At 46.0% G+C, this 17,536-nt stretch overlaps 1 protein-coding gene across 5 annotated transcripts in view; it reads left to right on the top strand.

The window, feature by feature from the left end:
* Positions 1-17,536, top strand: part of LOC307081036 (pleckstrin homology domain-containing family A member 7-like) — a 134,289-nt gene that overhangs the window by 84,448 nt on the left and 32,305 nt on the right. For 3 of the 5 annotated variants that reach the window (XM_079744049.1, XM_079744048.1, XM_079744050.1), the window contains 5 exons: positions 1,155-1,270; positions 2,477-3,022; positions 13,289-13,817; positions 14,571-14,654; positions 17,091-17,336. In XM_079744049.1, coding sequence (XP_079600175.1) covers positions 1,155-1,270; positions 2,477-3,022; positions 13,289-13,817; positions 14,571-14,654; positions 17,091-17,336 — 1,521 coding nt within the window. Of the gene's footprint in view, positions 1-1,094; positions 1,271-2,476; positions 3,023-13,288; positions 13,818-14,570; positions 14,655-17,090; positions 17,337-17,536 lie in introns of all 5 variants that reach the window. The other 2 variants (XM_079744052.1, XM_079744051.1) reach the window with 2 other exon arrangements.

Genomic DNA, 17,536 nt, shown 5'->3' with positions numbered 1-17,536 from the left:
ATCATTGTACATTTCCCTACGCCTGCTGTTTTGTGTGCTTTTTGCCATTGCCTGCTGATTAAAATGGGATTGAAATGCGATAAAGAAGCAAGCAGGTAACAACATATTGTCCAACAGTAGACGCCCCCCCCCCCCCTTCTTTAGATGTCTTTATTAGCTCATCACAGTCTCCTTGTCCTTGCAGATTTAGGATGTAAGAAAAAGAAAAGCCAAGCTCTTTGTCCTTCTCATTTTCTCCCCAAGACAATAATATAGACTGTGATCATTGGAGTTTGATTAACCAAAAACTAATGTTGCATGTCTCTGGATCAAACTTCTTTTGGCACAGAATTGGATTTGGTGGTAAATGAAACCCCCCGGAATATACCAATGATGGTACAGCCCAGAACTCCAGTAGTTCACCTTGGCCACTGATTTCTTTGAAAGAATAGCAAAGGAAGGCTTGTGATTGTATTACGAGGTTGTTGTTTTCTCTTAACGGAGTGGGTGGGTGATTAATTGTAATGCAACAAAACATTATCAGTTTGTTAGTTTTCCTGCTCTTAAACAACCGGTTTAGTATCCAAGTTGCCTGAAGATATCAGTGGAATCGTCAACCGTTCCCTTTTCAGTTTTATGTGTCTAACATTTATGCATTTATATTTTCATCTAAGACCACTGGTTCGGTATTATCTCTGGGTCTCTATCAAAGTAAAGAAAATACATGAGAATGTGGTCAAAGAGGTGAAAAATAAGGGAAATGCACAATTATTTTTTTATTGATTCATTTTGACATTTAGAAATGGTTGCACTCTGGTTAATACTTTATTCAGTAGCTTGCTTTTAGAAACCATATAGAAAGGCTTCTTGCAAAGTCTTCTTTTTTTGTGCTCTGACTGTGATTGGCTGTTGTTCTTCTTCCTGTATTTCTATTGGCTGGCTCCTTTCATCGCCGCTCTTTATTCGCCGACGGCCCTTGTGGTCTCCTGCTGCTTGGCATGAACTCGTTCGCCTTTCCGTCTTGGGTACGGTTCTGAGCAAAGCTTCTTGTAACCGATACCTTGCAACTGGACGTGGTCTCATATCAACCCCCCCCCTCTGCTCTCTGTCCATAGGCCGGCCACACAGGCATGCGTGTATATGCTCAAAAGCCCAGGTCTGTGATTGGCTCGCAGGCAGAGCACGGGGGCATGCGGACATACTACTTCAGCGCCGACACGCAGGAGGACCAGAGCGGCTGGCTGCGGGCCATGAACCAGGCGGCACAGATGAAGAACAAGGCAGTGGTCAGGTGACAGACCCCGCAGCACACACGCATCACCCAGACACGTGCACGCTCACGAGCACACACGCATTACACCCACTGAGATATGTTCACGGGCACACTACAGAAAGTCTGGTCTGAGGCCCCCAGGTGAAGGTCAGAGGTCAAAGGAGGTGGTCTGCTGAGCCCTCCTGTTCTACCCCGGAGCGTCGTCTGCTCTCCACCCTAGTTTATATAGTATCAATGTCCCCTGGAGGAGGTATTACTACATCTGCTCTCCATCCTAGTTTATATAGTATCAATGTCCCCTGGACGAGGTATTACTACGTCTGCTCTCCATCCTAGTTTATATAGTATCAATGTCCCCTGGAGGAGGTATTACTACGTTTGCTCGTGGCTTGGGGTCAGTAGGCACTTCGTAAATAATCCTTCAGAATAAGGGAATACGTTTTGAATCAGGAAAAAAGATATCATCAAATATATAATTCCCATAAGTCAGCACATTCAGGAGTTCACAAGTGTTGGTCTACTGCAGCCCTGGGGCATTAAGCTGTGTTACCAGTCACCAAACACTGACGCTAACAAGGTCAAAGGAACACGTTGAGTCCAAGATTCTCTCTTGGACCGCTGAGATGCTGTTTTTCCAAGTTAATATCTTGGTCACTTATTATTTTACATTTGTAATGAAGTGTGCCTGGTTACATGCTTCCTCAAAGGGCCTGAAAACGTAGGTGTGGTGGGGTGAACTGGAACGTTAGTGCCTTATAATACTGGGGTATATCTAGGGTCATGCTGGGGTATAAGGATGGAATGAACTCGGGTAAACCTGGGGTGATGGATATAGACGTGTTGTGGGTATTTCTCACAACACAACAATATGAGTGCATCCGTTCATTTAGCGCTCTGACCTTCTGAAGCTGAGTTACAGCAGAGCTCGAGACAATCTTTATGTGTGGTTGGAAGGACAGTCTGAAGAGATGGAGAAACGCAATCCACCTGCTCCATCATTGACAGCTCTGCATCACCTTTCTTATTTAGCTTTTCAACAGTTTTACGGAAGTCCATGAAATCAGGGCTAATGCAAGGGTTATGTGAGGTCAGAAATCTGGCAGGGTTGTAGAAAGGATTATCGATGGTTGAAGAACAGAGGCCGATTAGAGGATCAACATGGGAAGTACTTGACCTGGACTGCAGGGTGTTGAAGCCTTGTGTTGCTCACCCCTCTCTCTGCAGGCCCAAAGAGAACCTCCTCTCCCTGGACCCCCATCCCGCTGAGACCTCCGACCGCCAGGAGACCCACCGGGCCCTCCAAGTCCTCCTGGAGCCCATCCGCCCCGGGCCCTCGGACCACACCGGGACCCTCCTCCGAGACCCCGCCCCCATCCCCATGGAAATGGACACTCACTCCTCCCTCGTGTCCAATCTCGCCGCCTCCTCCTCCTCCCACTTCTCCCCCCTGACAGACGCTGGCCCCCCGTCGGCCCCGGGCTCTAGGGCCCCGTCACGGGCCCCCTCCGCACTGCCCGAGCCCTGCGCCCACAACGGGCTGAGCGCCTGCACCACACCCAGCCCCATCCTGGAGCCAAACGGCATCGGGGCAGGGACCTACCAGAGGAACCCTTCACCACCCGGCCCAGAGCCCGCCCACAGGGAGCCCCCCCACAGGGAGCCCCCCCACAGGGAGCCCCCCCACAGGGAGCACTACCGGGGGGACGGCAGGAGCAGCGTCCTGGAGCAGGTCGAACAGTGGGTCCAAGTGCAGAGGGCAGAGGTCAAAGGGTAGGTCACATGCACACTGCACTTATAATTGCCATAGGTTACGTTCAAGTGTTGATATCTATATATATATATGTGTATATATGTATATATATGTGTATATATATATATATATATATATATATATATATATATATATATATATATGTATATATATATATATATATATATATATATGTATATATATGTGTATATATATATATATATATATATATATGTGTATATATTTTGAGTAAAAAATTTACGGAACACCAAAGATTTGGGAATTGTAAACAGGCTGTCCCTTAGGCAAGGTAAGGCAAGGCAACTTTATTTATATAGCACTTTTCATACTCAAGGCAGACTCAAAGTGCTTCACATATAAACATTGTCATACAATAAAATAAAATAAAATAATAGAAAAGAATACATATGCAAAAAATGAGTAAAATAGATAGAAAATAAAGGCAAAGTTAATAAAGCATTTTAGAAAGTGCAATGTGTTTAAGATCAGATCAACAGTCTCTCTGGTACCCACGTCGGGGCTCCAACCTGACCTATCTCAGATCATGTATCTTTCTGGTAAAAATAGAAAATAAAGGCAAAGTTAAAAAGGCATTTTAAAGCATTTTAAAGCAAATACATGCTATGTATTTAAGATTTAGCAGAAAGCTAAAGCAAACATGAAAGTCTTCAGTCTTGTTTTAAAGGTGCTCAGAGTTGGGGCAAGTGTTAAATCCTCAGGGAGTTTATTCCAGATATTTGTTGCATAAGAACTAAATCCTGCTTTCCCATGTTTCGTGTTTAATCTGGGGATAATTAACAGATTGGTCTCAGTAGATCTTAGTGGTCTAGAAGGCTTATGTAGTGGAATCATATCTGTTAAATATTTTGGCCCTAAACCATGAATGGATTTATAGGTTAGCAACATGATTTTAAAATCAATTCTCTGACCTACAGGAAGCCAATGTAACGATTTAAGAATTGGTGGAATATGTTCAAATTTGTTGGTCTTTGTTAGAACTCAGCATTCTGTACAAGCTGAAGACCATTGCAGTAATCAAGGTTACTAGTGATAAAGGCATTTTACAAGTTTTTGTAAGTCTTCGGTGGACATGAGTCCTTGCTACATTTTGAAGGTGATAATATGCAGATTTTGTAACTGATTTGATGGGGCTGTCGAAATGTAAATCTGAATCCATGATAACCCCTATATTCTGGCTTTGATTAAGGTTTTCAGGAACAGAGAGTGAAGGTGTTGGGTTATTTTAAGCCTTTCCGTTTTAGTACCAAATACAATTATCTCGTTTTTGTCCTCATTTGGTTGAAGGAAATTTCGGCACATCCAGACTTTGACTTGCTCAATTCAATGGAACACCAGATCTATGGGCCGATAGTCATGTGGTGATAGCGATACATAGATTTGATGTCATCGGCATAGTAATGATGGTCAATATTGTTATTTTGCATGATTTGCCCTAGTAGGAGCATGTAGATGTTGAATAAAGAGGGTCCTAAGATCGAACCTTGTGGGACTCCACATGTCACGTTTGTTGATTCTGATACAAAGTCGTCAATGGAAACAAAGTAGTTTCTATTTTCTAGGTAGGACCTAAACCAATTTAAGACTGTGCCTGAAAGCCCCACCCAGTTTTCTAACCCGTCAAAAAGTATTGTATGGTCTACAGTGTTGAATGCAGCACTGAGGTCTAGTAGCATTAGTTTTGAGGTTTTGCCGGAGTCTGTGTTAAGACGGATGTCGTTTACAACTTTAATAAGGGCGGTCTCAGTGCTGTGCAGTGGTCGAAATCCTGATTGGAAGGTGTCATAGCAACCAGTTGATGCCAAGAAGTGATTAAGTTGCCGGAGGACAACTTTCTCAATGATTTTACTTATGAAGGGTAGATTTGATATTGGTCTGTAGTTGTTAATAATAGAGGCATCTAGGCTCTGCTTTTTTAAAAGGGGTTTAATAACTGCAGTTTTCAAGGCTTTTGGGAAATTGCCTGATTGGAGAGAGTTGTTAACTATTTGCATTATGTCTATTGCTAGGCAGTCAAAAACATTCTTAAAGAGGTTGGTAGGTAAAGTATTAATGCAACAGGTGGATGGCTTTAGTTGTGTCACTGTTTCAACAAGAGTTTTAGAGTCTATGACATTAAAGCATGTCATCATTGCCACGTTACTTTTGCCTGAACAGGGTGGTAGTCCAACATTTTTGTTTGAAGTGGAGATATTGATGGCCCGTCTGATGCCTTAAATTTTATCAGTGTAAAATGCTGCAAACTCATTGCATTTCTGCGTGGAATGGAGATCAGGTGGAATTTGTGTTGGGGGGTTGGTCAGTCGGTCAACAGTTGCAAATAGGGTTTTGGCATTATTAGTATTGGTTTTAATGATATTGGAGAAAAATGTTTCTCTAGCACTTTTTAAGTCTAAATTGTAGGCATGAAGTCTCTCTTTATAGATGTCATGGTGAATATGAAGTTTTGTTGTGGTCAGACAGTGAAGGATCAGTCACAGAGAGATCAGAAACATTGAGGCCCTTTGTGATAACCAGGTCTAGTGTGCCCCTTACAATGAGTAGCCTCTTTCACATGTTGAGACAGTTCAAATGTGTCCAAAATGGTCAAAAGTTTTTTTGCACACAAAATTGAAGTCACCAGTTATAACTAGACAGTCAAAGTCTATGCAGATGCTAGACAATAATTCTGTCTGAGTATGTGGGTGGCCTGTAAATAATTAATAGGAGAATTCTGGGGGAGCATTTCAATACAGCACAAAGGTATTTGAATGATGGAAAATCACCAAATAACATCTGTTTTCCCTGAAAAACATTAAATATAGCAGCAACCCCTCCACCTCTTTTTCCAGATCTACATGCATCAAAAAAGTTATAGTTGGGAGGAGCTGTCTCTATCAGAACGGTTGCACTGTTATTTTGTTCCAGCCATGTTTCAGTTAAAAACATAAAATCCAGTTTAGAAGTGGTAGTAAAATCCTTAACTAAAAAATATTTATTATTAAGAGACCTACCATTAAGTATCCCATCCTATGGCTGATAGGCTTTAAGGTTGTTTTTGGTTTGGAGGCAATAGGTATGAGATTTGTGAGGTTCGCAGTGTGTCTAAGTTTCCCTTTGTTTACTCTCTTAGTGGTAACATCAGGAATGCAAAAGTTGCCATGTTTTGACGTAGGCAACCTTGGGTTCAGCAGATTATGCAAAACTTCCTTTATAATGTGTCTACGGCTGAACCCTTTTTTGTCTTGTCTCAGCAATACTCAGGACTACTATCAGTACAGGGTACAGGGGGGGGGGGGCGCCCTCTGCTTGGGTGTTATCACAGATGCAAGTTTGATGCCGACATTTTCCAGGTTCTTAAATTCAGCTGGAAAATCGCAAAGGGAGGAGACAGTGGAGCTGGAGTTGTTGTTGAGGCTATGGGAGAGATGAGGCTGGAGGTCATCGTCGATGGGGGAGTGCAGAGGAGAGGGGGGGCTGTTCCTCGCCAAGCCAGCATCAGCGATGGGGGAAGGCACGTGTCCATGGCGTCGGGCGGGCTGTTGTCTCTCTTCAAGGTCTGTGGTCTGTCTGCTATCTGTGAGTCAGATAGTGGCAGAGTAGATGTGTGGGGGAGGCTGTAGTCTCGCTTCTTCTCAACCTGAGCTCTGACTGTGGCCTGTGCCTCAGGCCATGGAGGTTTGTGGGAGAGCGAGAAGAGAAGATTGTCCGTTAACAGTTTTGAGCCTGTTTGGGTGTAGGCCATCTGCTCTGAAAAGATATTTGCGCCCCCAGAAAAAGTTGAAATTGTCAATAAAGCCCCTTCCTCTTTCATTGCAGACTCTGGAAAGCCATGTATTCAGTGCAAGTAGACAACTGAATCTGTTTATTCCCCTGTCAACTACTGGTATGGGTCCACTGATGAATGACTTAATGTGTATTTTGTCCAGTGTATCCAATAGATCAGTGTAATCCCTCTTCAGAAGTTCTGACTGTTCTCTTTGAAGTCCTGCATGCACAATAACCTGTGAAATTTTGGGGTTTTCCAATATAATTGTGGCTAGTTTCTGGTTGATATCACTAACCATCACATCTGGGAAGTAGCATGTTTTGATCTTCTTACCGGTTATGTCCTTGATGTTTGAGTCTCCTATAATCTAGGAGACTCTAGATTATAGGAGCCAGTGTCTGGTTCATCTGCTTTCTGTGAGATGGGCCCTTGTTGGCTTACTGCAATTGTAATCAGGCAGTCACTTAATGCAAGTGAAATTGAATGTTAAGTCAGTGGAACTAAAACCATTACATTTACATTTACATTTAGGGCATTTAGCAGACGCTTTTATCCAAAGCGACTTACAATAAGTGCATTTGTTACAATAAGTACATTTGTCATAAGAAGTGAAACAATATATCGCTGTCGGTACAGTAAAGATGTTCATAGAACCAAGTGCAAGTATTACAATCGCTAGGCTAACCCATTCCCCGTGTAAAGCAGCGATAGCAGCTACTGTAGATGCTACACAATTAAGTACCTTGAATAAGTGCAATGTACAAGTGCCAGGACGTACAACATTCAATAGTGGCTGTGCATTGGTTTCTATGCAGAGTCGAGATGAACTGATTCTGGATGTCAGTGGTATCAAGCGTTGGTTTTTTGAGAAGAGGCTTTATTCTGGCAGTCTTGAAAGACGTTGGAACAATGCCAGAAGTGAGGGAGGAGTTAATAAGTGCGGTTAGAAATGGCAGGATGTCGTTTGACACAGCCTGGAGGAGGGAGGAAGTGATAGTGTCAAGGGGGCAGGTGGTGGCATGGTTAGATGTTATAATTCTGTTGACCTCGTCTGAGGTGAGAGGGATGAATTGGGTAAAGACAGAGGGGGAGGGAGGATGGTGGCAGTGATGAAAGAGGAGCTAATGTCCTTTACTTTCTGGGTAAAGTAGGTAACAAAGTCATCAGCAGTGAGGCAGGGAGGAGGAGGGGAGGGAGGGTTGAGGAGGGAAGAGAACAAGGAAAACAGTTTCCTGGGGTTTGAGGCGGAGGAGTTAATTTTGGTCCGGTAGAAGGCAGATTTGGCTGTTGACACAGTGGAGGTGAAACCTGAGAGAAGAAGGAGATAGTGAGATAGATCATTAGGACAGTCTGATTTCTTCCATTTCCTCTCAGCTGCCCGCAACTCTGCTCTATGGGTCCGCAGAGATTCAGACAGCCAAGGAGGGGGGGGTGAAGATCGTGCCGGTCTGGAGTGGAAGGGACAGAGGGAGTCCAAAGAGGAGGAGAGGGAGGATAGCAGGGTGTCAGAGGATTCCTCTGTGGATAGTTGAGAGAATTGTTCAATAGAAGGTAGTGAAGACAGAACAGTTGAGGCAAACGTAGAGGGAGAGAGAGTTTTGAGGTTGCGGCGGGTGGTGACAATGTGGGGACTAGAAAGGAGGGGGGGAGAGGACTTTAAGGGGAGAGAAAAAGCAACAAAATGATGGTCAGACACAGGGAGTGGGGTAACAGAGAGAGCAGAGGTGCCACAGGACCTTGTGAATATCAGGTCAAGCTGGTTCCCTGCCCTGTGTGTGGGAGGAGAAGGGGATAGTGTTAAGTCAAAGGTGGCAAAAAAGTTGGTTAATTCAGGTGAGTGCAACTTCTCTGGCAGGATGTTAAAGTCGCCAAGTATAACGAGTGGTGTGCCATTTTCAGGAAAGCAGCTGAGAAGGGCATCCATTTCGTCATAGAAGTCACGAAGGGGACCAGGGGGACGGTAGATTACCACAATGAAGAGATTAATAGGAAGGGTGACAGTGACAGCACGGAGTTCAAATGCAGATCTGGCCAAGAGTTCTAGTGGAAGGACCTGATAGGTCCACATTGGAGAGATGAGGAGTCCGGTCCCTCCTCCTCGCCCCGAAGGTCTAGGGGTGTGTGAGAAAGAGTAAACAGTGGAAAGGGCCGCAGGAGTGGCAGAGTTCTCTGGAGTGATCCAGGTCTCTGTCAGGGCCAGGAAATGGAGGGTATTGAGGGACGCGTAGGGCGAAATAGAGTCTGCCTTTTTGACGGCTGACTGGCAATTCCAGAGTCGTCCCATCACTTCAAGGTCAGTGATGGCGAGGGTGGGTAAATGGCATAGATTGGATGGGTTGCGACGCCGAGCAGAGGATCTATTGCGGCGTCGTCTATGAGTAGAGATTCTAACGATAATTGAAGTACGACACATAGCTACTATACCGTGGCCTCTAAGGTCTTCCTCGAGGGACTCCCACAGAGAGACTCCCTTGGTCTTTGTTTCCCGGGTCTTGACTCCCACAGAGAGACTCCCTTGGTCTTTGTTTCCCGGGTCTTGACTCCCACAGAGAGACTCCCTTGGTCTTTGTTTCCCGGGTCTTGACTCCCACAGAGAGACTCCCTTGGTCTTTGTTTCCCGGGTCTTGACTCCCACAGAGAGACTCCCTTGGTCTTTGTTTCCCGGGTCTTGACTCCCACAGAGAGACTCCCTTGGTCTTTGTTTCCCGGGTCTTCGTTTGCTGGGTCCTGACGCTACTAACACTTAGCCTTTAAATGCACATGGTAGCTCAGGCAGCCTTAGCTCCGCCCAGTCAATCAAGCCTATTGTTCACACCTTGTGACCGAAACTACACTCAACGACCTTACTATCAACAACAACACAGCAAAAACCAACACTGCAGGTACTAGGGTTAAAGTTAGAACAACCAATTGCAATGCCAAACACTATAATTCTTAGCTTCAAGACTCACCACAGATAGATATGAGACAACCTTCTTAAAGACAAAATGTAATGTAACTGAGTTTGTCAGCTTCCTAACTTTGCTAAATAGGCAGCCTTAGCTCCGCCCAGTCAATCACCAAAACCAAAATGATTTCTGATGTGAATGTATATATTCTGTGAGCAAAACTTTTCAAAATCAAATTAAAAAAAGAAAAAGAAAAAAGAGTGTGCGTTAATGCGTCAATTTGTATTAATCACGCTAAAATAAGATTGTGTTAACGCGTAAATAGCGTGTTAATTTCAACCACCCCTAATATAGATATATGGATATGGATACATACGTATATATGGATATGGATGTATTTATAAACTTGGCACAAAAAGTAAGGAAATGTGTGTTTGGTAGATTATTTCTCCGTGGTAACAATGCTTTTTGGCAATAAATCTTATACCGTTGGAAAGCCTGTTTAGCTCCCTTTCAAATGGTGCCCCATTTGTAAGGAACATGCATTTGTGGGATGAGCCGCAGCGCTGAGTATGTGGGTTGCGCCCATGAAAAATTTGCCAAATCTTTTCTGCCATTGCCAAACAGGTTATTTTGCTGTTGCTATTGGCACTTGTTTTGAGCTTCTGGTACCCCAAGGTGCTGCCGATCAGGTGCCTGATTGGCACCTGATTGGCAGCACCTGTGAGCATGGGCCCTACTACTGTAAGTACAGCTACAGTCAGTAAGTGTCTGCTGCAAGAATCGTCATGCCGCGTTTGACTGATCTGGATAGGGCCCTTGCGATAGGGCAACTTCAAGCTGGTGTTCCGCAAAACCAAGTTGCGTCATTATTTGGAGTGAGCCCTAGTACCCTCTCCAAACTGAAGGCCAAGTTCCATATAACGGGGGATGTCAAACACAGGCCGCAAAGTGGACGTCCCAAGAAGACGACACCCCAAGAAGACCGTTTCATCACCCTGTCAGCACTTAGGTGCCGTAGGCTGTCTTCTACAGATTTGCAGTCAAGGTTTGCAGGACGATATGGCAGACGGTTCTCTGCCCAGACAATCCGGAACAGACTACACTCAGCCAGTCCCCGGTCTCATAGGGCTGCCAGGAGTCCTGCCGTGACTGCCCTTCACCGTCAGGCCCGTTTGTCGGCAAAACGTGCACTGGAACCTGAACATGTGGAGGAACGTTATGTTCAGTGATGAGTCCAGATTCTGCCTACGGCAGTTGGATCATAGGGTCAAAGTGTGGAGGAGACGCGGAGAACGCTATGCTGATTGCTGCACTGATAGAATAACATCTTTTGGTGGAGGCAGTGTGATGGTGTGGGGTGGCATCTCCCTCACTGGAAAAAACAAGGCTTGTCATCATCTGAGGGCATCTCAATGCAGAGAGATATAGAGATGAGATTCTGCAACCAGTGGCAATCCCATATCTCCACAGTCTGGGACCAAACTCTATCCTCCAAGATGACAACTCTGGCCCCCATAGGGCGGGGTTTATCAGAGACTACCTCCAGAATGTGGGAGTAGAGAGGATGGAATGGCCTGCTAGCAGTCCTGACCTCAACCCCATTGAACACTTGTGGGATCAGCTTGGGCGTGCTGTTCGTGCCAGAGTGACCAACACAACCACGTTGGCTGACTTGCGACAAATGCTGGTTGAAGAATGGGATGCCCTCCCACAGCAGTGTGTGACCAGGCTGGTGACCAGCATGAGGAGGAGGTACCAGGCTTTTGTGGCTGTGTATGGTTCTTCCACACGCTACTGAGGCTCCTGTTCGTGAAATGAATAAATTGTTAAATTACCAATATGTCTTGTTTCTTCAAAATTTAATCATCCAATCCATAACACCAAACGAGTCAATGGCAGAATAAGCTGTTTGGCATTGGCAGAGAAGATTTGGCAAATTTTTCATGGGCGCAACCCACATACTCAGATCTGATGCTCATCCCACAAGTGCATGTTCCTTACAAATGGGGCACCATTTGAAAGGGAACTATACAGGCTTTCCAACGGTATAAGATTTATTGCCAAAAAGCATTGTTACCACAGAGAAATAATCAACCAAACACAAATTTCCTTACTTTTTGTGCTAAATTTATATATATATATAGAGATATGTAGATATATGTAAAGATATAGATAATGACGGTTTAGATAATGTAAACTGTCATACAAGTAAATGGATTATTTTGGTTGGTAGGAGTTCAATTTATGTTTACAATAATCCCGATATTAAGGGGAATTCTGGGTTAATCCCTTAATGTATGGAATTATGGGTAAATTGAATTAAATAATAGTTATTCCTACTTCATTATCCTTCACACCCCAGATGAGCAGCCCCGTCCCTTATAATAATAATAAGGGACATGATAGCATATGATAATATAACTTTAAATGCTATGTGGTGCTAATGCTACGAGTGTAGAAATACAGCTGCTGATTCAGAGGCACTGGGATGGAGAACCATCCCACAGAAAGAGAGGCTGCAACACTAAACAGTGGTTCAAAAGACTCTGGTGCTTTGATGATATATTAATGAGTTGATTCCTCTTTAAATGCAACACTAAACAGTGGTTCATAAGACGCTGATGCTTTGATGATATATTAATGAGTTGATTCCTCTTTAAATGCAACACTAAACAGTGGTTCAAAAGACTCTGGTGCATTGAGAAGCTGGAGCGTCTTGAGAGCTCATCTCTGGTTTCTTTCTGTCTGCTACTCACCACTCTGGTCCTTCTAGAATAGGGATGGGCAACTTTCATGATTAAGAGGGACAATATTTTTCCTCATCACCATCAGAGAGCCACATGATCACACACTTGAACTAATCGGATATGAGAGAAGCTACAATAACAAAAAATAAGAACAAAGTATGTGTATATAAATGTCTGAATCTGGGCAGCTGGATGGTGTTATTTGTATGTGGGGTGTAGTGGTGGATGGGGGTCCTTCCCCAGATATGTTGGAGATGGCCACTACCTAAAAATTAATTCCGATTCATGGCCTAAGTATGTGAAGTGAACCAACATACATTCATTTTTATATTTTCCGTGCTGAAATGGATTTCTAACTACTCTTGTTAAACGAAAAATACAAGTTTGTTTTAAAAGAAACAGCAACAGCCACATGAGTGATAAGCATTCTTTTCAGGGAAACAGCTCACATGCATCATCACTCAATGATGGCAAAAAACTGAATAACAGTGGCCCAACATGAAGTGCAACAGCCAGCATTATATTCAGTGCAGTTTAGTATTTATAGTGGCAACGTAAGTTGAAATCTTTCATGACTGATATAGTTTCTAAGCAAACAAGAGACATGGGTTTGCCTTTGAACAGATACTCTGCTTCTCATCTTGACGGAAACCTACGGTTTTCTTTATCGGATTTTCTGTAATGAAACAGAAATGTATACTTTATTTTAATTGATTTAATTTCAAATGATCTGCGGGCCTCACTGAAGGGGATGGCCGCCGGTTGCCCATCCCGGTTGTAGAAGGGTTTTGATGAGGACGTACAGGGACTGGGCTCTTGAGCCAGAGGACCCCCATCACTCACACGTCTCTCTCCCTCCAGAGCCCCCGTCCCCGTCACCCTGCCCCGCGTCTCCTCTTCCAGGGAGGTCCGGTACCAGACCCTGCCCCGGAGCCCTGGCTCCAGCCCCCCTCCCGCTACCCGTACCGGGGAGTACAAGTACGCCCAGGACCGCCTCAGCCACTTCCAGCTGGCCCCGGAGCCGGCCGGGCCTGGGGGGGCCGGGCGGCCCGTGTACCAGCTGTACGAGTGGCAGCAGCGGCACCAGTACCGCCATGGCAGCCCCACCGCGGCCCTCTACACGCCCGCGCCCCACTACCCCTACGGCGCCCGGCCTCCCTCCACCGGGCCCTCCGCCTTCTCCGCCCCCCGGCCTTCGGACGGCCACCCGCGCTGCATCTCAGTGCCCCCCTCCCCGGCCGACCTGCCGCCCCCCGGGGTCGGAGGGACCGCCTCCTCCCCGCGGAGGCCTCACACGCCTGCCGAGCGGGTGACAGTCCGGCCGGTCGGGTCAGAGGTCGACGGCCCCTTCGCCGCCTCCCCCCGACGGGCCAAGTCTCAGATGTTCAAGGTAAGCCACGGTGAAGACTCGGCCCCTGGGGGTCCTAGACCCCCGTGGGGGGATCGATCATCCTTCCATGGCAGCCCGTCAGCAGCTCTTAGTGATGTTAGTGAGCGGGGCGTTGTAGGCGCTGTTCACAACACATCACTGTGCAGCCGGTCCGGTCAGGATGTCTTCGCCCCTCGGTTCACCGCTCTGTGAGGAGCCCGCAGGGGGCCGAGGCTCCAGCGTCTAGTGAGGCCCCTGTTGGGCCACCAGGAGCCAACAGGGGGCTTGAGGCCTCAGAGAGATGAGCACACGACATGCATGTGTTCATGTTGTTGGTGGCCAACTATTAACAACAACAACAGCAGGAAAACCAAGAGACTAGCAGCACAAAACACAGAAGCTTCACTGGGCCATGTTGTCATTTCCATAGCACTGGTTGGTTGAATGGGTTGAACATAATGTACCAGTGCTTCTATACATGAGCAACAGCTCAGTGAGTTAATGGTATGATTGGTTGTTCCATGTTATCACTAAAACCAGCTCGTCCACATATTTTGATAAAATAGATACTTAGATACATCTTTATAGGGCTACTCTGAGCCACACAGAGATCCCCAGCACTAGGTCACAGCACAGCCACAAACAAGAACCAAAACGACAGACGTTCCTGTCCAGTGATCCGTTGCTAGCAGCTGGTCACCAGACTCCAGACTTCACTATGAGCTGAGTCGTTCCCTGCTGAACAGGAATGTGTCCTCATGGTTGTTCCTGCAGGCGGCCACCATGGACCGGCGGGCGGGGCCGGCGTCCGCCTACATCTCCCACACCGTCAGCGCTCCCAGTCTCCATGGCAAGACGGTAAGAACACACTCCACCTCCAACGAGTAGTCCTCACTGGGGTTTACGCTGCTCCTCCCGGCGGCTCAAGTGACACCTTCACCTGTGTTGAGTTCTGCTACCCCGGTGTTCCTAAACGGGGCAGGGTGCTAGGGTGTTGGACAACATCCATCCAAAGCAAACTGTACGTCACCGTGATGCTTAACCCCTACCTGCTCCTTGATGCCACCTGGTGACCTGGGGTCAGGGGTCAGCCTCCTGGTGACCTGGGGTCAGGGGTCAGGCTCCTGGTGACCTGGGGTCAGGGTTTAGCCTCCTGGTGACCTGGGGTCAGGGGTCAGCCTCCTGGTGACCTGGGGTCAGCCTCCTGGTGACCTGTGGTCAGGGGTCAGCCTCCTGGTGACCTTGGGTCAGGGGTCAGCCTCCTGGTGACCTGTGGTCAGGGGTCAGGCTCCTGGTGACCTGGGGTCAGGGGTCAGCCTCCTGGTGACCTGGGGTCAGCCTCCTGGTGACCTGTGGTCAGGGGTCAGCCTCCTGGTGACCTTGGGTCAGGGGTCAGCCTCCTGGTGACCTGGGGTCAGGGGTCAGCCTCCTGGTGATCTGGGGTCAGGGGTCAGCCTCCTGGTGACCTGGGGTCAGGGGTCAGCCTCCTGGTGACCTGTGGTCAGGGGTCAGCCTCCTGGTGACCTGGGGTCAGGGGTTAGCCTACAGTCTGTCCATGCTTTGGATGCTGATGGTCTTTATGTTGCAGTCTACTACTTCTATGATGTAATGTTCATCAATGAAGCCAACCCTTCATTAACCAAATGAAGGGTTGGCTTCATTGAGAAACAGTACGTCATGGAAGTAGTAGACTCTTAGGGGTGTCCACCACTGAGATTTCCCAGTGGAAAATCGTTTATCATGGATCTTTTTGCGATGTTCAGAAGGGCATCAAGGCCAGACAGAGCGGCTGCCATGGCCGGCAGAGTAATTTCTGCCATGCTCATGGTCACTATCAGCAATAACAGTGTGTAACCTTCATTGATAATGTGTAAATACTGTATTGGAGCTGTCAACATTATATTAATAATACAGTATTAATGCACTGGTCATCCGTTTATGGTGTGTTAGTGACATGCAAAACAATATGACTTAACAAAAGTGTTAACGACTTTCTAATGATGTGTTAACAGCTTTGAAACAATGTGTTTGCTTGGTAATGTGTTAATGATGTGTTAATAGCTTTATAACGATGTGTTGGTAATGTGTTAGTGATATGTGAATGTGTGCTACAAGCTTTCTAACGATGTTTTAACAGCTTTATAATGATTTGTAAACGATGTGTTATCGTCTTTGTAATGATGTGTTAACGTTGTGTTAATGATGTGTTAAAACATTTCTAGTTATGTGTTAACAATGTGTTAATGATGTGTAAACTTCTTTCAAATGATATGTTAACAACGTTATAACAATGTGTTAACAACGTTCTACGGATGTGTTATTGATGTGTTAACAACTTTATAACTATGTGTTAACGACGTTCTTAGGATGTGTTATTGATGTGTTAACAACGTTCTAACGATGTGTTGACGTCTTTCTAATGATGTGTTAATGACGTTCTGAGTGTTAACGACGTTCTTAGGATGTGTTATTGATGTGTTAATGACGTTCTAAGGATGTGTTAACGACGTTCTTAGGATGTGTTATTGATGTGTTACCAACTTTATAAAGATGTGTTAACGACGTTCTTAGGATGTGTTATTGATGTGTTAACGACGTTCTAGGGATGTGTTATTGATGTGTTAATGACGTTCTAAGGATGTGTTAACGACGTTCTTAGGATGTGTTATTGATGTGTTAATGACGTTCTAAGGATGTGTTAACGACGTTCTTAGGATGTGTTATTGATGTGTTAACAACTTTATAAAGATGTGTTAACGACGTTCTAACGATGTGTTAACGACGTTCTTAGGATGTGTTATTGATGTGTTAACGATGTTCTAAGGATGTGTTAACGACGTTCTAAGGATGTGTTAACGATGTTCTAAGGATGTGTTATTGATGTGTTTACGACGCTCTAAGGATGTGTTATTGATGTGTTAACGATGTTCTTAGGATGTGTTATTGATGTGTTAACGACGTTCTAAGGATGTGTTAACGACGTTCTTAGGATGTGTTATTGATGTGTTAATGACGTTCTAAGGATGTGTTAACGACGTTCTTAGGATGTGTTATTGATGTGTTAACGATGTTCTAAGGATGTGTTAACGACGTTCTAAGGATGTGTTATTGATGTGTTAACGACGTTCTTAGGATGTGTTATTGATGTGTTAACGATGTTCTAAGGATGTGTTAACGATGTTCTAAGGATGTGTTAACGACGTTCTAAGGATGTGTTATTGATGTGCTAACGACGCTCTAACGGTGTGTTGACATCTTTCTAACGATGCTAACTACGCTAACGACGGCGTCCAGCCCGAGGAGCTGACTCTGCTCCTCATTCAGCTGCGCCGCCACCAGGCCAGGATGGCGTCCGCACGGCAGCACACGCTGGCACAGCTACAGCAGGTCACCTACCCCCCCCACACTTACAGCCCCCTGCCTAACCCCACCAGCACCACCGCTGCCGCCGTCACCAGCACCGCAACCAACGGCGCGCCCGCCACGCTCCGCTGCCCACACGCTGGGCTGCTGGCCCCTCCGGGCCACTGGGGTGCCCAGGTGGGAGACCCCCCTCAGTCATGGCTTATCTCTGGAGGTTGGACGGGCCGTCGCGGAACCGTCTGTCTCTTTTTTGGCTCAACTAGTCACTGTGGGCGGAGTCTCCGTCCTGGCATGCTTTGTTGTCATGGCGCCCATGAAGCACTGTCACCATGCTCTGATTGGCTGCAGTGTTGTCCTTGGTGTTGTGGTGTTTCCTC

This window comes from Pollachius pollachius (assembly GCF_949987615.1).
Source record: "Pollachius pollachius genome assembly, chromosome: 9".
Lineage (NCBI taxonomy): Eukaryota > Metazoa > Chordata > Actinopteri > Gadiformes > Gadidae > Pollachius > Pollachius pollachius.
This window is presented reverse-complemented; position numbering and strand designations above follow the sequence as displayed.